At 41.0% G+C, this 22,315-nt stretch overlaps 1 protein-coding gene across 1 annotated transcript; it reads left to right on the top strand.

The window, feature by feature from the left end:
* The first annotated feature begins 130 nt into the window (after positions 1 to 130).
* On the top strand, positions 131 to 3,558 carry LOC119491508 (olfactory receptor 2AT4-like). Its single transcript, XM_037775647.1, has 2 exons — positions 131 to 166; positions 2,569 to 3,558. The coding sequence occupies exons 1-2, from the start codon at positions 131 to 133 to the stop codon at positions 3,556 to 3,558; spliced, it is 1,026 nt and encodes a 341-aa protein (XP_037631575.1).
* The last annotated feature ends 18,757 nt before the right edge of the window (positions 3,559 to 22,315 follow it).

Raw genomic sequence — 22,315 nt, 5'->3', positions numbered from 1 at the left:
ATAATGCTGAATCACCATTGTCACATTGAATCAGTAACTTTTAGCATTGGAGCTCCACTCACTGATGACTGAGAGCACTAACCTCGGCCGTGGATACTTCCTGGTTAAATGCAAGGCCTATTGAAGAAGGATGGGACACGGGCGCATACGGGTCTTGGGGTATAAGGTATAACACATGCGCAGTGTAACTGGAGCTGCAGTCGTGCGGTCGATTGGCTCAAATTTGGCGCGTGCAGACCAGATTTTACTTCGCATGTATTGTAATCCAAAGATATGACGCATTGATGACGTGTGACATCTCCTCTTTCCACCCTCCTTGGGATAAATGCTTACTGAAAGACTGCAAAAGCCATAGAAGAAAACTGATGTGATAACATCATGTTGATGTTATTAACTTTGTAAACAACGCTTGTATTGGCCTAGTTTTCTACTGAACCGAACGTATCAGTTTGAACCTACAACTCACTGAACTGAACACCTGAACATCACAGCTTTATGTACAGTGATAGCTTATGGATGCACATCAAGTTTATTTAAACAATGCAATAACTTAGCTTAGAAAAACCCCAACATTGCCAATATCTAAACTGATACAGTAAAAATGTTGTATGTAGTGAGAGAGTACTGAAGTCAAATATATCCGTCATTGTCAGGCATTATTTATAAAAAAATTTCCAGCAACCCAAAAATAAAAAAATAAAGACATTTCCCTCATAAATTAGTGGTATTTTCTTTTTACTTTATAAGGGACATGTAATGTTTTATATTTCTGGTGAATATAATCCAATCAATCATATTTCCATATATGTATTTTGTATATACAGTTCCCTTTGTTAACACCTTATTTTGAAAACCGGACGTAGTCACACGTGTATTCTTTCGCTAACTTCGCCAAGTCCGTCTCTAGATCTCCCCGTCAGCTCCGTTCTCTTTATACATCCATGGTCAGCTCCATTGGGGCCGTTGGAAGACATTTAACATAAATGTCAGTATATGGGTGCCCTACAGTTGTAACGTCGACCGATTTGACCACGGAGATGAGAGTGACGGCCGGCTTACCGCTTACCGTTACCACAATACGATAACGTTTCCTGCCAGTGACAGCATGCAGCTTTAGCTGTGATGTCTAGCTCTGCTTTTCCTGGCAATGTGTGAAACCCCAAAGTGTTTCCATACTTCACTGTATGTGTAGTGTTTACGACTTTGGATTTAAAATATGAGGATGCAGGTCATATCCACGCAGACTCTCTGCCGTTTTCTGTTTTTTATCTTTTTGGCTCGCTGCGGTTTGTTTTGTTTTTTGACGGATACGGAACGGATATGACGTCCCGTTACTCAGACTACAACAATAAAAGTGGTAACTTCCTTCTACCTCTGCATAGACTTAAATGAAGCAAATATATTGATTCTGGCATTTTAGAACATTATTTAAAAATCGTAAAAAAAAAAGAAGAAATGTCCCACCCCTAGTATTAGTTGGTATTAACTAATAGTTTTTCAATGCCAAGCTCTCAAGTCAATACTCGAGGTGAACAATTCCCATCCTTTTCATTGCTTTAATTCTGCTGAACAGTGCAGTTCATACAGTGGTTACTGAGCTGAAATCTTCACATCTCAGGCGCTTTTTTTAACTGGATAGAAAATGGATTAAAGTGTGACAGTACATAACATATTGATCAAAACTGTTTTTGTTAATCACCACATTCGTAATATCCACGCAATCTCATTTAAGTAATGATCATTTTAAGATTAGATGTAAAATATACATCTTATGGCAAACTCAATATTATGATAATCAAAAGGAAGAAGATACCATTATGCCGTTTGGGCACTTCAGAGATTTCATTTCATTTAGAGATTCATTTGAGAATATGACCCTTTGAGGATATGTATGGTCAGGCATGACGGGGAGCAAATATTAGTTGTCACCCAGGCATTGCACTCAGCGTTTAGTTGTTGGCCTGCATCTGAAAGGTAAGACTCTTACTTGGACTCTGAATGGAAACCACAAAACCTACTTTATATTGATTAATTGTCTTTGTTCACTTTTTAACTTATATAGTTGTCTGATAACGTATTGACTGGAATGTTAAAAAACAAAATGTACATACTTTTGTCAAAACGTTGAAGAATAGAGTTACAATTCATGACAAAAGTTTTTATCATTGGGCAATTTTGTTGTGATAGATTCTAGTCAGGTAGAGAGAAGGGGGGGATAATGTAATATGTAATGAACTTTAAGCCTTCAATTCATGTTTTTATAATTGTTTTAATCATTAATGTAATGACATAAACTCTATTAAATTTAAAAAATAATGGCAAATGGCAATCACAAGTTACCTGAACCCAAAGCACTGTGTCGAAAGTGCTTCAATTTATAATCATATAGAGAAAAGCGGTCAAATCTTCACATTAGAGAAGCTTTAACTTGCAAATGTTTTGTATTTTTCATGACAACTTAAATCAAATGTAAAAAAAAAATGATTAAGCTGATTCATTTGGTCAATTATGAGACTAATAACTTCCTTTGTCTTGCTGATTTATCTTTATCTGCTGATTGTGAAATAGGTGATAATGATCTACTACACTAATGTTACAAGGATGAGAAGCTTCTTCATCCTTGGATTCCCTGGACTTTCACCAAAGTATTTCGGACCTGTGTCAGCTCTGCTCTTTTTCGTCTACCTAACTATTGCAATAGGAAATGTTTTCATTTTAGCATTTGTTATTTATGAGAAGTCACTTCAAAAACCAACATATCTGGTCTTTTGTCACCTGGCACTGAATGATTTAACATTTGGAACTTTGACTCTCACAAAGATTATATCGAAGTATTGGTTTGGTGATAGCTTTATTTCATTTTATGGGTGCTTTACACAGATGTTCTTTGTTCATTATTTAGGATCAGTAACCTCTTTCATGCTGTTAGTGATGGCTCTTGATCGATTTATTGCAATATGTATTCCACTGCGGTATCCTGTCCTAATCACTAACAACATCATCTCTGTGCTCTGTGGGTTCGCTTGGTTCATACCTCTGCCTTTGATGGTGACCATTGTACTCCATGCCCTCACTTTACCTTTCTGTAAATCGAATGTCATTGCTCAGTGCTTCTGTGACCACATTTCTATTACAAGTCAAGCATGCGGTGAGGATGTTAAAATTGTACAGGTCACTACTCTCTGTATGGCCATGTTTTGTCTCTTGCTCCCTCTTGCTTTTATCTTGTTTTCTTACATCTCCATCATCGTGGTTATTTTGAAAATGTCCAATGCTGCAGGCCGCAGGAGAACCTTTTCAACTTGTACGCCACAAATATTTATCACGTGTCTTTTTTATCTTCCCAGGTGTTTTGTTTATGTAGCTAATACTGTTGGATTTTCTATCAGTTTGGATGTTCGTATTTTACTGGTATTGTTGTACAGTCTTTTTCCTGCTGCTGTTAATCCGATCATATATTGTTTCAAGACTCAAGATATCAAGCAGACTTTGATAAAGAAGCTGAAAACAACTAGGGTTGGGATAGAGATAAAAACTTTCATTCTAATAACAGACTGATACCTCAGTCATCCACTCTAAAGGGATAAATGAGACTATTTAAATGTGATCATTTTTATTACGTAAAGGTTGGCATGATTGTGTAAATTCTATTTTTGGTGTACTTGTATGTTTCATTATTATAAAGCGTGCAGTTCAGATGATAATGATATCTAAATGGTACTCACTAGTAATATCAGATGTAATTGCTTTACAAATACTGCACTGTATGACATACAATGGACATGATGAACTAACAGGAAGAAATAATACTGTACATTTTCTTCATTATGATAACTTCAGATACCACAACTTAAGTCTTTTACTCACACACAAAAGGGTGCAATTTTCATTCACTTATATTTACTGGGCACTACACAAGCCACTAGCATTAAAGGGCCCTATATCACACTCGGCGCAAAGCGGCGCACAGCACATCGTAACTGTCATTGCTAGTTTCAGACCGACGCAGTTGTCATTTCACGTGTTATTTACACGTTGTGTAAGTAGCAAATGCTCTTGCGCCCATGGGCGCGTTGGTCTTAAAATGAGGTGTGGGCAGGTGCATTGTTAGCGCATTGCTATTTTGAGGCAGCAGAAAGTGATTGCACCATTGACCAACAAAAATCTGGTCTAAAGTCTGGCACAGTATTTTCCTGCTATTTAAAGCGGCAGTAGGCAGAATATTTTTGGCATCATTGGACAAAAATTCTATAATAACCTTTCAGCATGTTGTAATTCAAGTGTCCTGAGAGACAACTAGACTTCTGCACCTCCTCATGGCTCTGTTTTCAGGCTTTAAAAAATCTACTTAGATCAATCACAGGTCATTTCATTGAGAGAGCGTTCCTATTGGTTGTGCTCCGGTCACGTGACCGGAACTCGGCGTTCCTTCACCAGATTTCACAATGGCGGCGGCGTCACAAACTTTCACATTTTACAGCTAAACCGTGCACTACAAGATGATTCTGAAAACATTTGAGGCGAGAAATAGGCATTAACGTAACATAATATTGATTCGTATTTGATCAGCGCTGCCTAGTTTGACCGTTTGATCGGAGTTCGCGGGTGATTTACAGCCGGCTCTCATAGACAGCAGATGGACAGCAGACCTCAAATCAGCTCTTACTACTTGTTTTCCCCCGGTCAGTAAAATCTTGCAGATGCGGTTAGGAGCACCGGAGGACACAGAGGCACATGATTTTATTCAGGTTACCTGTTTCATGTACTACTGTCACGATATAGCGACCGTTTTATAAAAATAACTTTTTTGAATCATATTTGCTCCAATCTCGCCTACTGCTGCTTTAAAGTGTGCATTATTCCGATAGTAAGTAATCTTTCTCTCAGAATCAATTATACAAGTTTATGAGCAAAAATACTAAGCACATTGCATTTTGCCATTGTCAAAAGCGTTAAAAATATAGACTAGACAAACATCCACCAGTAATGGACTGATTAGTACAAGGTGTGGCTTTACTGTACACAGATGTGGGGGGGGGGGTCTTTGGGTATGGTAAGCCGTGCTCCACACCTGATGCTAATCAGCTAATTATTACTTTTCAGGCTTTTCACAAGGCTTTTTCAAGAAAGTAACATGCATGAACAAGAGTTCACACTCTATGTTGTGAATTGAAATTTAAGGCAAATGAAAGACTGAGGACCTTTTACAAACTTGACTTTAACACATCAGTCGTGCAAAAATATCCGTGGCACATTTTGATTGGTAATCCAAATTAATTTTACTCACTAGCTTGTCAGCTAAAGATAGCTAGCTAGCTAACTAGCCTCAGAGAAGCTCAAGGAGTTCTGTGTGTGAAGTTGAAAAACAAAGATGGAGTGTCATACTTGAAAGATTGTAACTTTGGAAAATACCTATGTTGTGCTTGATTTTAATAATCAGCCTATACTAATATTCTTAATATTAATATTAGCTTCAGCTGAACTTTATTCAAGCAAATCCCTTGGCACGCTATACAGAGTGATATGTGCACAAGCACTTAAACAAAGGCTAGATTACAGAACCAGAACAGACTACCGGGACCCAAGGCCCTCAGGTGACCTGAAAAGTGGAGGTTCCCAGTGTGGCAATTTAATCCATTGCAAATGTGTTTGTTAAAAATGCATGCACCACTTTAGAACATTATGAAATAAAATAATACGGGCCTTTAGGCAACGCCTTCATCATTATATCCGTCTATAGTGCTTATTTGCATTTCTAAATGGCGTGTGGTGAAATCTCAGTGCTTATCTGTGATGAGGATGAGATGTGGAGTCGATCTGGTTGCTGGTCAGATGCTCAGCTGCTGCAAGTCCATTGGTGATATCTCCAAGGTCCAACAGTCCACTATTCATTTCACAACTCATGAAATGCTGAAAAACCCACATAAACAGGCCAACATTAGTCTATATCAAAGTAAAAACACTGCAGGCCTGGCACTAAAATCTCTCCAAAATCCCAAAAGATAAATATCTATTGAAAATCTGATTGTAGCTCACTCACATTTAAGATATTTAAGACCTTTTTTGATATTTGGATGGGGGATATATTTATCTTTGTCGTTATTTATCACTATTATTACAATTATTTTTGATATGTGTACATGGATGTAGTCACTGAAACTGCTATTTATATATTTACTTTTACTTCTCTCTTTTTATTATTATATGATATATGATTGTTTACCTGCCTACATGCAGCCTATTGTTCCCTCCCCATTATTTCCAGCCTATGCTGAATCAGTTCCCAAGTAGGGGAGGCTATTTCAGTGGATGTGAGTCTCAGATCTGTTTGACTCTGATAAAGACGCAGTTGGCGTCGAAACGTTAGTGTTTAATAAAGTTTACTGCCTTAAATCTGTGTGCTCCAGTGTGCTTTGGAATTGCTCTCTGAAGTCTCTCCTGTTATTATGTTTCATCAACTCAATTTCATCCACAGCCAGCATTGTATCGAAGGGTCCAATTTCAGCCCTCATGTAATTCTGTATTCACACTCCACAAGGACACATTACACTTAAACATAACTTGAATTAACAGTTCTGCAAGCCTGTAAATGTGAGTTAACAAAAGGAAAGCAGCTGCAGACAGTTGGTCTTTGGGAAAGTGCCTCTATAATGTACAAGAAACTGATCTACAAAAAGTATTCTGAATATTCATGTATCAAATAATGCACAAGTTACATAAGAAACAGACACGAATGCACATATAGGACAGTTAGTGACATATGAATAATTAGTGTGACATTTATATTAAACATGGATGTCTTTACATGGGTTTCATACATTTAAGTGTCATCACCCTCATCGTCATCATCACCATCATCCTCTGACTGTTCTGAAGATGTAAAAATAACCCAGTAAACACAAAAAGATCAAGAGTTTGGTGAAACATCTTTCACTGCCTGTTCAGAAGGGTGAATTAAGGCTGATTGGGAGGTTTTGAATTCCGTCTTGTGTAAGCTTTCTTGCCATAAATAAAAAATAAAGGCCCAACACATGATACATTTCTGTAATACTGAAGATGTTACCTATCCATTTGAGGAGGAAGGCAGGTTAGATCATATTCCAAGGAGGCATGACATACCCTTTTGTGTAAACTGACCCAACACCATTTTTTGGCAACATTTGGGTGACTGGGACAGCCCGTCTTATCAGTGATTTAGGCTAGTGTGAGCATATTTATTGCACAACTTAATTCATACTTTGATGTAATTCCACATGCACATTTTACTTTTCCTGTTCATCATTAAGAATTACGACTCCATGATCATTTCTGTTAAACTTTATTACTGAAGGCTTGAAAAATCTGTCCACAATTCATACAGTATAAAGCTGCCTTTCCTCACGGTCACAACAACCCCCTGTCTCCCACTCCCTCCCTTAATTCTCCCAAATTTCATTGAATAAATTGAATTGAGGTAAAACAAAAATGCTTAAGGTAAAAAATGAATTGAGTTGATTTTGGCACATTCCAAGCCCTGGCCAAGAACCTTAATTTGGGTGTGTTCCCTGCCTCCACTATCTCCCTTATACTCTTCAATGGTTCCCTTCATGGTGTCCTCACTCCACTTGTTGTATTTTTTCCTTGCTGTTTCTTTATCTTTATTCTTTCCTTGTGCTCTCCCTTTTGCTGTCTTTCTGCATCTCTCTCTCTGTCTTAATGGTGCCTCTGAAATAGATTAATCAGGATTAGTTAGGGATGGGTTAAGAGGTCAAGGCCAAAGTTAGTATTAGGTTTGGCTTGTATGTGTATAAGGGTAAACTCGGTGCAAAATCCAGCTAGTCCATGAACATTTTTGTGTTTGATTAGGGCAGTGGTTCTAAACCTGGGGGTCGAGACCCCCAAGGGAGGTCAAGAGGAGAGAAAAAGTCAAATAATGCATCAAAAATCCACAGTGCCTGGAGCACATTGGACAATGCTGAGGCACTAGCTGTTACAACTAAACTAAACTCGGGAAGTAGCGAACACCAACCTGATTATTGGAGGGCCGTTATTTGAAAAGGTTGAGAACCACAGGATTAGGGGTCCGCACACACTAATGTAGAGCATACACAGCATAAAAAGTCGTTCACTATTGCAAGGTTGATAATTTTCTTCATTAGTAAAGCTAGCACTGTTAAAGCTAGCACTTTTAGCACTGTCCCAATCACCCAAAACCATGCTGTCCCATTCACCAAAACACGATGGGACAAAATAAAAACAACTCAAATCCAAAAATAGAAACATAATATTAACAATTTCTTTTTACTGATTTTGTTGCAGCAGTACATCATATTCATGTTTCCATCAAAGGTTTGTGCAATTTATTAGCTACGTCAATTTTATAACCATATGATGGAAACTAGCTAAAGCTCATGTCATTTTCCTCACCTCATGCTTTGCAGTAGCGATGTTACATGCGGTGCCGAGGCTTCGGGGCGCGTGTCGAGAAATCCAGGAAGTTTCCTGCGATGCGCACATCGAGGCTTGTATCGTTTTAGACCAATGACGTCATTGATGACATCCGAAGCCTCGCTGCCCGGCCATACCGCTGACTGGTTCATGAAGTGGTTCAGATCTTCACTGGTTCGACCAATGCCACTTTCCAGAAGTGACACAGAACACTAATATTACCCCTCCTGCAATTATTACATTATATTACACTACACTACAATACAATTATTGACCAAAGGATTGGTTTACACACATAAGATGCATTACTCACAAAACAATTACAGTTTATTATACATGTATCTTATATACTCCTAATATACTTACTAAATAGACATTTTATTATATATGATATACAGTATATATAAATTGATTACATGGTAATATATTTTTTTTCATTGTTTATAGTCATTCCCAACAGCCTTTACTGGCGCAAAATGCAGTATATCACAGATCTGTGGTCCCAGTAGACCACAACCAGCACTGCTCACAGTAGAGCACTTACACTTACACACCAAAAACTGACAAACTGACAATAACCTGATATTTTCAGGTGGATTTTCATTTAATTCTCACTGTGCAATATCATTTTCCACTTGTGCAATTTTGTTAATAGTCTGTTTATTGTCAATACTGTATAGACTCCTATTTTTATACTTCCTATCTTTATACTTGGTTCATATTTTGTTACACTTTGTGTAGCTCTTTTTTTACTGTGTTAGCTAATGCATCTTGTTTTTTGCACTATCCCCTTTGCTGCTGTACACTGTAAATGTCCCCACTGCTGGACTAATAAAGGAATATCTTATCTTATCTTATCACATGATTAAGATCATATCTGCCTGTTTTACACTCTTTGACCACCAGGTGGTTTCGTGAGCACATGAAGCCTCGAGCAATGAACCCTTTTCCGAACCAATTTGCTGGAAAGCTTCAAAGCTTCATGAGGCTTCATCTCCATCACTACTTTGCAGGGTCTACTTCCTGTTTGATGCTTGCCCCGCCCACCTACGTGATGTCACACCAATGAGGCCATGCAACTTTGATCATGTGGTTTCATAGCTAGGGCTCAGCAAAAAAAGTTTATTTTCACTCATCAGGTGAGGAAATTAACCCTGTATAGTAACACTGTCCTATTAGACCTTATGTCCTAATCCCCCTTACTTCACCCAACCCGGTCAAAGTCCAAACCAACCTTTTTTATGACATTCATTTACATTATTAATGAGTTTTGATATATCAAAAATGATTTCAATAAAATAACAGACTGAATAAATATTTACAATTTTTCCATTTGACCCATTAGTGACACCTATGGCCATCAAAAAATTTCCTCCATGTCACTTTGCATGTCATAATTATGATTGGGGTCAGTGGGCAGACATGCTATATCCTCAAATACGGGAGCGTAGCTGCTAAAAGGTAGGTGCATATTTAAAATGTGTTCCCATTGCTCAAACACACCGGAGGGAGCACTCTCAGCTTTATGCTGATCTACAGTCGAGGTGTGTCTGAAGCTGCCCCCTGACAGGGATGACTGGTCATGTACATATTTCCTGGCTCTGACGATAGTGAACTGTCCACCCTCAGACTCTGAGCAGGTGAATGTGCTGTCTGTTTCACTGTCAGATGAGGCACCGACCATCATGGTGGACTTGGCAGGTCCGGACCTCAGGGATGCTTGATGTGACATTGTTTTCTCCTGAGGAGTGTTTAGTTTATTAATTTCTTCAAAAGTGAGGCATTGCACAGGTTCTAGGAACTCCGGTTGTAGGAACCTCTTCTTGTAACACGGCGGTGTATGCTGCGAGTGCTCTGCATCGATCTTAGTCAACAGCTGCTTGTTTAGGAAAGCCGCATCTTGAGGCTTCGTAGGACTTTTTGCCCTCTCTTCACTGGGGCGTTCTTTCTTAAATCCTTCTAACAGCATCCTCAAATCCCCCCACCGTTTAGCATCAGCTTTCACACACTTTGTGCCGTACAGATGCCTGTGCCAGCTGAGCTTCAGTGAGGCAGTGTCTGAATGAAGTGCACTTGAGATGCTGCCGATTTCATAATACTCCAGCTCACTGTTTGGCACCGGCTGAACACTCGACAGACTGGCATCACCGTAAAACTCCAACCTCTGCTGATCAATACCGATTGGGTCTTGTTGTTTCTCTTTTCTTGCAGACTCTGCGAGCATTCCGTTGTCATCAAAGCAAAACCCTACATTCTCCATCCCTTGCTCTGTTTTCTGTGGCGAGCTATCACTCTGACACTTTGCATTCTGCCGCCTCACACAGTAAAGGGCAGCACACATTCCTATAATCACCAGGAAGGAGATTAGAGGAAGAATCACAGCTATGAGCCACAGAGGCGCACTGCCATGCGCCTCAGAGCATTGATTATGTCTCTCTGTTGTAGAGATACAGATGTCACAGGCGTGGTCAGAAACATTCTGGAAACAAATGCAGGACCTGTTCTGCACAGCAGGTCCACACGCACTCCACCGGGTCTGACAGTGTGCAGAGAGACAACGGCTCCCGGCTGTGTCCTCCTCAGAGCAGGGCGAGGGGAGGCAGACACCCGGAGAGCTGCAGCTCGACTGGACAAGAGTCAAGCTCGGCCAGACGTCCACCATCACACTGCGTCCACTGACAGGCAGAGTGTAACCGCTCACATTGAAGTACTGCACGCATCCAGTGAACCCTGAATGAAGACAGTTTCATCAGTGTTACTCCAAGTGCTAAAAGGCCTGAATATGCACAAATTCACATGCTCTATTCTCACACCAAACAACGGACCTAACCTCATGAGGCCTCCTACATGAAGTATGAAAATTAAGTAACATGTTGCCGTTTAAGACCCTCATCAGTTGAGGATCACCCCCTAAAATCATATTTCTTTGGTTTATACACAACAAAGTTTCCCCTTTCTTTCAAATATTGCTTCTTTATCTGTCAACATGCCGTGTATGATACACTTGAACAAACAAATGTAGTTTATTCTTGGCATTGATTAATGGTACATATACTGCACAGCAGTTATGTGTCCAAGATGTATTCATTGCTGACTACAAAACGATACATTATCATTATGATTACTTAGGTTAAAAAAAAAAGTAGGCCCTTTTATATCTGGTTCACACATTAAAGGAACAGTGCGTAACATTTTTTCGAGATTAATTAGCAGAAATGGAATATAATATTCGTAACTATGTTTTCATTAATGTATAATCATTTGAAACTAATAATCGTTGTGTTTAGTTAGCTTAGAATGAGCCCCTCGTGTCTACATAGGGAGCTGGTCCTCTTCACGGAGTCCGCCATGTTGCACCACCATGTTTCTACAGTAGCCCAGAACGGACAAACCAAACACTGGCTCTAGCGAGCATGAGCCTTTCGCGTTTTTACGTTACCTGAAGGCCACCGTAGTTCTCCAACTTGCCTGTGAAACTGGCGTAACGTGAGCCGCAGAGTGCAAAACCATGGTACCGCCAATCGCAGTCTGACTTCCGTTGCTCCTAAAGTAGTGTTATTATAGTAAGGATGGTGTCTGAGCGAGGCGAACGACGTTACCGCGATTTTGCACTCGGCGGCTCACATTACCGCAGTCTTGGAAAGGGAGGAGTGAGCAGAGGGGTTCTCAGTTGGTTGCAATCTGCAACCACACCACTAGATGCCGCCAAAACCTACACACTGTCCCTTTAACACTTCATTTGTCAGCAATGATTACTGCATATTTACCTGACTGTTGGATCTTTGAATCACCTGCTGCACCAACAATAATCTTTTCCACGCCAACAGGAGTGAGATCCATACTGAGGTCAGTGATGTTCAAGACTGATTTACTATCCAGAAGCAGAAAGGTGTCCTGTCCATCGCTGAACAAGGAGAGGACATGCCAGGCCCCGTCAGCCACGGGGGAGTCCACAGTGAACTCTGACAGGTGTCCTGACAGCGCATCTTTGGAAATGTACACAGGCTTTCTGTCTTTTATCTGAATTAAACAGAAAAAAAATACATCCTTCAAACACAAATCTAAGATGAATAAATATCTGTATAAATGCATTTCATACTGTGCCTACCTTCAGCATAGTGTATCCTGTCTTTACAATAACAAATATTAACACTCCATTATCTTGTGTCTTGAACTTGATGTTAATCCCTCTTTGGTCTCTGGTGTGTCCCTCTTTGTCATCATCCAGCCAGTCTTTTAGCAGGTAGTCTCTCTTGAATCGCTCCTTGATGACATACTCAATGTAGTCATTCCCAGTAAATCGCAATACAAGCTCCTCTGACATTTCTATTCAAAACGACAGAACATGGGGAAAGAGTATTGTGAAAATGATGAAAATCAAACAAAAACAGTTCTGTGTATTAAAAGCTATTTTTACCTTTAGCACAGTTGTTTCCAGTAAAAGAACTTTTGCACTCGCAAAGATAGTCAGACCAAAGGTCGTGGCACACGCCGCCGTTCTTACATGGGTTGCTATAACATGGCGATGGCGTTGTCCGAGGACACCTTTATAAGACAAAAATGAGTTGCAAAGACAAATTGTTGAAATGACCGACTTTACTGTCTTTCAGAGGCTGTAGCAGGTTCAGATATCATATGAAACTAGAAAACCTAAGGAATCCATTGTTACCAACCATGTCATGCTAGCTTGTTTGGTGAAGAAAAACTGGCATGGCCATTTTCAAAGGGGTCCCTTGACCTCTGATTTCAAGATATGTAAATGAAAATGGGTTCAATAGGTACATACGAGTCTCTCCTTTACAGACAGTTTGTAGTATAAATGTGCTATTTTCGCCTATTCTAAAATGGTTTGAATATTTCTGCATACTGGGGTCCCTAAACAGTGTTGGAATTGCATAAATTGGGTATCACAGTAAAGCTGAGACTCTTGTGGATCCAATGACCCCAACAATGTCATTATATTAAGACCTTTTTTGAAATTTGACCTCACTGTATAAAATGACCTGTTGTGACCTCTAGGATAATCACAGCCTCATAAACTTTACAGTTTACTTTTCTTAGCTGATTGGCTATAAGGGGGTTTCTGAGCAGTTTCCAGAATAGAAGCGCTCGCCATCCAATCGCCGAAAAATGCAATTCTTGCACAAATCTCCAAATGTCAAAAGTTTTTGATGCCAAATCACAGCATGGCTTTTTCTATGGTGTTCCTCAAGGTCTTGGTGACTTGATATTGTATTTTGGACCAGAACAACTTGACACATAGTGCTGAGCTGCATCTCAAATTAATCTTCAGATTCCCAGCTTTCAGATGACGTACACCACGTCTATGTGCCATCTACTGTTGACCTGGTATCGCCCCCTAAAGACCCCCTGTTCACCCCTTCAAAAGACAAAAACGGGTCAATCGTGGTCTTAGAGGGTTAAAGTATTTGCATGTCTTCATTAGGTGGGGACAGTAGAGAACTGACATCAAATAAATTGGGAGAGAGGAGGTATGTCACACAACTAAGGTCCAGCAGGACTCGAAACAGGGATGCTGTGACCACAAGGTCAGTGTCACAGACTCCTACACCACAGAGACGCCATGATAATATACGATAGTTTAAATCATAAAATCTCACAGCTTAATATTATATTGGGAAAGTGAATTGTGTATATGCCCACCTGTTAAGGATGTTATATGTTGCAAGAGCCATTGAAGGTCTCAGCAGGATGCCATTCACATGAATGTTCCGAATACATCCAACAAAGTCATGTGTTTTTATCTGAGCAGGAAGCTGTAAAACAGATTCAAAAGTCCTCGTTCCTCCAAACGTCATATTACTGCCAACATCTAGTGTTCTGGTTGTAGATAAAGACAGAGGCAGGAGAGGTCATTAATAAAGATTTAACACAAGGCCATGAATTGTGGGTAAGTAATGATTATTATTTCACTGCTACCTCTTTAAGTTACTGCCGTCACTTCGTGAAACACAAAATGCATCGTTCTCAACATCTGTGCAGTTGTCCACATGCAAAGAACCCATCTGTTAAATGCAAATAGTGCAAAAAGTCTTTTCAGAAAGAATACCATCTCATTAACCTTGTGCTTGGGCTGACATATCTAAAAACTCACATTCCCAATCCTCCTGGCGGTGACACTGTGGAAATATCCGTCTGCCACTTGCTTGTGTGTGTGCAGCCTCACAGGTCCTGAGCCCAGGTCATAAGAGAGATGCATGGCGCCATTCAGTATCTCCAGTGCAAAGAACTCCCTGCTGGATGATCCTCCGGGGTTGTACAGGAGCAGGGAGTTCCTCTGCACTGTCGCGAACTCTAGGGAGATTAAATTAGTCCTGCGATCCAACGGGGGAAACTCCATGAAGGAAAGCTCCTCAAAGCCATAACTGTGCTCCTCGCAGCGGACTCCACTGACTCCTAAAATAAAAGGAATAGTTCATTACACTTATTTGCTTTCTGATTAGATGATAAGATTGATACCACTCTCATATTCTGTAAATTAAATGCAAGGCTACAGATATCAGCTGATTAGCTTAGCATAGCACAAAGACCGGAAATGGTGGGAAGCAGCTAGCCTGACTCTGTCCAAAGGAAACAAAATCCACCAGCAGCACCTTAAAGTTCCAGTGTGGGGGATTTAGTGGCATCTAGTGGTGAGGTTGCAGATTGCAACCAACTGCATACCCCTCCGCTCACACCTCGCTTTCCAAGTGAGAACTAAGGTGGCCTTCAGGTAACGTAAAAATGCAAAAAGGCCTTCGCTAGAGCCAGTGTTTGGTTTGTCCGTTCTGGGTTGCTGTAGAAACATGGTGGTGCAACATGGCGGACTCTGTAGATATGAAGGGCTCATTCTAGACTAAACGAAAACACAACAATTCTTAGTTTCAGGTGATGTATACATTAATCAAGACATCATTTTGAATACTATATTCTGATAACAGATCCCCATAAATCCTACACAGTGGACCTTTAAAGGTCATTAATTAAAACTGATGTGCAAAATGTAAAGTTTTTGTTTCAGGGGGTTGTGTGCCAGACTGTTTCTTAGGTGGGCACATATAGAAGAGAGCTAGTTCATAGTTCATTCAGATGTTGTCTCTTGTGGGGAGGGTGTGTTTACATATGAGGAAAACGGCGTACAATTTCAGACACTCTCTCGTGGAAAGCACTCATAATGTTGCACTGATTTGTATGTATGAAGAGTAATAGACATTGTTGTGTAAAGAATGAAAAAGGAGACATCGGAAAGGTGTGGGAGTAGGGGTTTCCGTAGCTATTAAACCATCCGACAAGCACGTCTAATGGAGTATACTGGTGCCTGGTCTCTCCGCAGGTTGCCTAGCGAAGGCTCTGGACCAAGAAATTATGCGGCACATTATTAAACAAACAAATATATAGGTTAGTTAATGAGCTTTATGACTTTGTTTGATTTTGTTACCTTTGGACAGAGCCAGGCCGGCGGTCGGTTTCCCCGTTTCCATTCTTTGTGCTAAGCTAAGTTAACTAGCTGCTGGCCGTGGCCTTGTATTTAACTGATTTAACAGATACGAGAGTGGTATCGATCTTCTCATCTAACTTTCCGCAAATAAACACATTTCCCAAAATGTTGAATTTTTGCTTTAAAGATCCTTCTTTTTGAATTATTCTTACCAAAGGGGCAATGACATGAGTATCCTGTCTGTGAATTGATGCAGCTGCCCTGAACACAAGGGGTCGATCTACAGTGGTCTATGACCTGCTCACACACTTCCCCTGGAAAGAAACCCACAAATAAAGCCCAGACTTTGAAGAGATTCTGGATTCTAGTCATGCAGAATAATACATAAATATGTTTTTAATGCACCAAAGTCTACCTTCAAATCCAGGCACACAGTGACAGTGATATCCATCCTGAGTGGGAGTACAAGTTCCTCCGTTTTGGCACTTCACCTTCAGGCATTCATCTACATCAGTAGAGCAGAAAAAGCCAGAGAAGCCACTCTGACAGTGACAGTAGAAACTTCCTGCAGTATTCACACATGTGCCTTCGTTCTCACAGGGATTCACCTCGCATTCGTCAATGTCATTTTCGCACAGCGTCCCGGTGAAGCCAGCTGGACAGGTGCAATTAAAAATCTCTATCTGCGGTGACACAAAGATGACCGCCGGGCTTTCCAGAACAGCAACATCCTGGCTGATGTAAATGTTTGTGTTGCACGTTGCCCTGTTTTGACAAGGGCTGGTGAGACATGGGTCACTTGTGATGTGAGAAATCGTCACATTGTTCTGACCCTCCAGTAATTTCTTATGGCCTACAGAGATACCGCTGGCTACTTCTCTGCTAAGATATTGACCGTCGTAATTTTTTACCGCAGTCAATAGAAGGATTTCACTGCCAATATGTTTGATTCCAAATACGTGAGTCTTAGAGGCCTGTAGGTTAAACAAGCTGTCGAGAGCTTTCACAAACCGCAAATACTTGTTAGACATAAACTCTTCCATTGAGGATGATGACACATAGAATAATATGCAGCTGTCTATAGAAGCATTTGTGAAACCTTTGTAGTGTACATAGATGCTGTTGTTGACTGGGAAGTGAAGCTGATCTGTAGCCTCGATAGTGAGGTTAAATGTAGCCTCGCCTTGAAAAGGAGACGACCACAGCTCACACGTGCCATTAGGTATTGTAAACATATTGAGTTGTCCATTTTTGATGGCACAGTGGAATGTGTCAGACTCATCCACATCATCAGGATGGACATTACCAATCATGCCCCCTTGGAAAGAACTGCCAAAATATTTCACCTCTATGAAGATGTTTCTAGGCAGTGAAGGGTTATCGTTTTCATCCACAATCTTGATGTGGATCATTGTCGTTGATGACAGCGGAGGGACCCCTGCATCCCTAACAGCAACCAGGGCTCGATATGCATAGATTTGTTCCCGATCAATGGTCCGTGTGGTGAATAAAACTCCATCAGGTGTCAGGGAAAAAGCACTACCTGTTGAAGGATTTACCAACCAGTAAGTAAAAGGTCCCCGGTTGGGCGGCAAGTCAGAATCAGATGCATTTAATCTGGCGACTATTGTGCCTTGAGGCTGATTTTCCTTCACTTGAGCCTCAGTGAATGTGAGTTTGGGAGCGTTGTCGTTAACGTCGTCAATAGTCACAAGGACAATAGCAGTCCCAGTGGCTGGTGGAGAGCCATTATCAGTGGCTGTAACAGTCAGATTGTAAACTGGCCGCAGTTCTCTGTCAAGTGAAGAGTTTACTGAAATAACACCACTGGATGGATCAACGGCAAAAGAGAAGTTTCCATTTTCAACACCGAAGAAGAAGTTATTCCAATCCAAGATGGAGTCCTCATCCAGAGCACTCACAGTTATCACAGATGTCCCCACTGGGCTGTCTTCAGCAACATCGGTCATATAAAGCGCAGAGGTGAAAATGGGTGCATCATTTGTGTCGATCACACTGATGTGGACCAAAGTCTCGTCTACATCCATGCCAGTGATAACACCAGAGTTCTTTGCCAGGACTTTAAAAACTACATGACTGTTGCCTTGTTTCCTCAAACTGCCAGCTGTGTAGATTTCTCCAGAAAGTGTGTTGATTTCAAAGCCCATGTGTTTGTTTTGACCAAACATCAAGTAGAACACCTGACCTTCAGAGCCTTGGTCATCATCCGTAGCTGTTACTTTTCCAATCCTACTTTCAACCGGCACATTTTTTAATACAGAAAAGTGATATTCTTTTTTCCTGAATGTAGGCGCGAACTCATTGACATCTGAGATTTGGATAACAACGTGTGCCAAACCAAATAATGTATGACCACCAATGTTTAAAGCTTTGATTGTTATATCAAAGACCTGCTCTCGCTCATAATCAAAGACGTCCAAAGTGGTGATAGTGCCATTTCTTGAATCAATTGCAAATTTGTCCACATGGCCAGCGATGAGAGAGTAGGATATTTGTGCACCTGAATCAGCATCCGCTGCCTTCACAACTAGGACATTTGTTCCAATTTCAGAGTTTTCAGGCACTGACATTGTATACTCTGAGGATGGAAAGACTGGAGGATTGTCATTCACATCCATAACTACCACTGTAACATTTACCATGCCAGTTTTAGAGACCCAGCCTCCATCTATAGCTTTGATTTGGAGATGATAAACACCTTCTTTTTCAAAGTCTAGCTCTCTGATCAGTGTTAGCAGCCCAGATGCTTCCCCTACAGAGATTGGTAAATGTGGATTTTCTGGGGTAATGCAGTACATGACGGCACCATTGGGACCATAGTCCCTATCTTCTGCTTGAATTCTCCCAATTACTGATCCTACCGGCAAGTCCTCAGGGACAGAGAAAATGACATCCGGCTCCCTAAAGCTTGGAGAAAAATGATTCCTCCCAGTGATTTCAAAGGTGATTTCAGTCTGTGATGACAAGGAGGGAAAACCCTGATCTTTTGCCATCACAAATGCAGTGAAAAACAAATTCACGCTCTCCACCAGACTTCGATTTAAAATTACTTTTCCACTGTCTGCTTGGATCCAGAAGAAATCAGACGCATTGCCTCCATTCAAAACATATTCAATCCCAACGCTGACGTTACCGACATCCTGATCTATTGCTGTAAACTGGACCACCTCGCTGCCAACGGCCATGTGATACGGGATAGCAATCAGAGGCAGGAAAGGTAAAAACATTGGTGGGTAGTAGTTGTATGGTTCTAATCTCACTGTGACAGTGACGTTACTGTACAGAGGAACACTGCCACAATCAATTGCAATGACTGTAAACTGGCAGATTTCAAAAGCAGAATTACGTAGCATCAGTGGCTGCTTTGTATAGATCTCACCAGAGGACGCGTTCACCCAAAACTGCTCATTTGGAGGTTCAATAACGTACAAAATCTCAGAGTTTTGCCCCACGTCTGCATCTGTAGCAAGAACCCGCATAACAAACACCTCTTTGTCTTGTGTTTCAGGGAGGACAGCACTATAAAAATGATCAGAAAATACTGGTCTATTATCATTGACATCTGCAATGATTATAGTGACGTCGGTGCTAATGCTCCATGCTGAATCATTCGCATTTACTTTCAAGATGTAATGATCCTGCATCTCCCTGTCTAGAAGTCCTTCAACAGTGATGTAGCCAGAGGTGAAGTCAATATTAAATGGCATATCATCACTTTGGTCAATTATGGAGTAATGAAATACTGCGTTTGCACCAGTATCATCATCAGTTGAGGTGACTTGTATAATCGTGTGTCCAACAGGAGAATCCTCGGGTACCTCGGTGAGAAAAATCTGTGAGAAACGAGGTGCGTTGTCATTTCTGTCTAAGACAACAACAATAACAGTTGCTGTGTCTTTATGAAGAGGGTTGTTTAGCTCCGCAGCTTCAACTGTTAAATTAAATTCAAGGGTATTTTCTCTGTCTAAACTTGTAGTGGTGCTCAATAAACCATTTTCAGGGTCAATTGTGAAAAGACCATCAGTGTTTCCTTCTGTTATATTGTACTGCACTGTGCCGTAGCTGCCTGAATCGGCGTCAATGGCGATCACAAATCCATCACAAACCCAGGATGGCGGGGAGTTCTCAAAAACCTCACACCTGTACTCAGCTTGGGTGAACTGAGGAACGTTGTCATTTACATCGCTGATGTTTATGTGAATTTCGGCAAATGACGAGAAAGGAGGTGAGCCAGCATCTCTGGCTTCAATCAGCAAAGTAAACTCCTTTTTGTTCTCGTAATCCAGAGGGTTCTCCACCGTCAACGCTCCACCCAATTGCGCCACATGAAACATGTCCTCAAAGTTTCCAGAAGCCAGATAAAAAGAGACGGGTTCAGCTCTGATGCTCGCTGCAGAGACAACTGCAACTAATGTTCCTACCGGCTCGTCCTCAGAGAGGAAATCACTCAGAACGTCCACAGTCATCTCTGGAAACTCTGAGATGTTCTGAAACCTAATGCTGATGGTAGTGGTCTCGAATTTAGGATTTTCTCCAGCATCTTCCACGTGTACATAGACGATGATAGCTTCCGTACTCCAGAGATCACTTGAAGCGAATACAGTGCCGCTGTATGGATGGATGGAAAACAGATCTGAACTCTGTCCATACAACGAATAATGAAGTTCTGCGTTCATATCAGTATCTCCATCTGTTGCTTTTACTGCACAAACAACTGAGCCTGTAGGGAAAAAAAAAATAAACAAAATAAAACTCTCAATCAAGTCCATGTTATCCAGTATGAAATATATAACGGTCAAGTGGAAGTAAAAACTCTCACCTGGAGCCATCTCAGTGGGCACATAGGCCACATAGGGATTGTTCATAAACTGGGGCCAGTGGTCATTAATATCTCCAATGAGAACAGTAACAAGCACAGCGCTTGACAGAGGCTGAGTAGGATGCTGATCACTGCCAATCACCATCAACCTGTAAATGGCTACAGTCTCCCTATCCAGGATATCAGTTGTAAACAGCTCTCCAGATGTTTCTTCAATGGCGAAAGGCACATCAAGGTTCTCCATGGAATACCTAAAGGGGAGTCAAAAGATGTAAGAGCCCATCAGTGTACTATGATAACGTATACATCATTATAACGTATAGACCTATATAATCCAAGAGGGATTTCATTTGCTCTTATGCACCATATTCAGCAAGTACACAAGAAAGACTATTGTGTAAAAAATGTTGATCTTAATGTTATGCTGCTATCCAAACATGATACCAAAGTAGGCCACATCCAAAAATGCGTAACTTTAGCAGTAATTTAAAGCTGGGCTGGGTAATCTTAAAGGCCCAGACACACCAAACCGACATCAAAGAACTAGAGGTGATGAAGGCCGACTGTTGTGTCTCCTCCACGTCGCTTTTGTCTTGGCCGACAGGTTGTGCTTGAACACGCTGCAAAGACTACAGGTGACGGCCAGTTAGGTTGTACGTGCACCTACATGAGAGGAAATAACTCTCCCTACCAGCAGGTGGCGGTAGTCTGTATTTGTCATTCAAAAAGGGAAACCAGAGACTGAGGGTCCGCCGCCAATTCAACATGCTGAATCGGCCAAAAAACCTCTGACAGATTAGAGCCGACGGCACGGGACACACCACAAAAACTAGGCGACAAATGCTCATCGACAGCCTCAAACTGGCCGACGACCGACCGTCGGCTTGGTGTGTCAGGGCCTTAGTAAACTAGCAAGACTATACGCTAGATTTAAAAAATGATCCAACCGAAAATCTAAGCCCAGTGTTACCAACTCTTTTCCAGTGAAAGTAGCTAGCAGCACTAGCTCCAAAAGTCCCTAAATTTAGCGAGAAAGTAGCCAAGTCAGCAACACAGACAGTCCGTCCCGTCAGGCCTTCCTCCAAAGCCACTCCCCCACAATTATTATTGTGAACGTAAACATATAATGAACGTAAACAACGGACATGGCTATCGTTAGTACTGACAGCTGTAAAGCTAGCAGCTTGTGGAAGACTCCGGTGACATGCAATGAGTGCGCGAGCAGAGTGCACGCAGGTAGGTGGGTAGGTAGGCTGTTCAATCATTTCATTCGATCAGAATGAAATGATTGGGCGGGTTTATTACAGTCCTGTGATAGCCACAAATACCGGATTATTTACTTCTTTTTGTCAGAGCATTTGATTTATTAATTGCAGTTGGGATGTAAAGAGAATTTCAACAAATATAACAAAAAATATTTTTGAAGAAGATTACCAACCCTTACTTTAAGTATGTATTATAGATAGTACTTCTCAACATTGCTCTCAAATTCTGAGTGACTTTTTGACATTTTACCTTATTTCCCCACCGACACCCTCATCGATGTCTGATGCAGTTATCATGGCAAACACAGTGCCTATAGAACTGTCCTCAGACACTATGGTGTTGTA

Source organism: Sebastes umbrosus, chromosome 7 (assembly GCF_015220745.1).
Source record: "Sebastes umbrosus isolate fSebUmb1 chromosome 7, fSebUmb1.pri, whole genome shotgun sequence".
NCBI lineage: Eukaryota > Metazoa > Chordata > Actinopteri > Perciformes > Sebastidae > Sebastes > Sebastes umbrosus.
Note: the sequence above shows the minus strand (reverse complement) of the source record. Positions and strands in the feature narration are given on the sequence as shown.

What these genes read in the sequence shown, in the direction of transcription:
- LOC119491508 (XM_037775647.1), top strand. Translation starts at nt 131, where the DNA reads ATGGGACACGGGCGCATACGGGTCTTGGGGTATAAG. An exon ending in TACGGGTCTTGGGGTATAAG is followed by an intron (nt 167 to 2,568) that starts GTATAACACATG and finishes ATTGTGAAATAG; the next exon opens with GTGATAATGATCTACTACAC.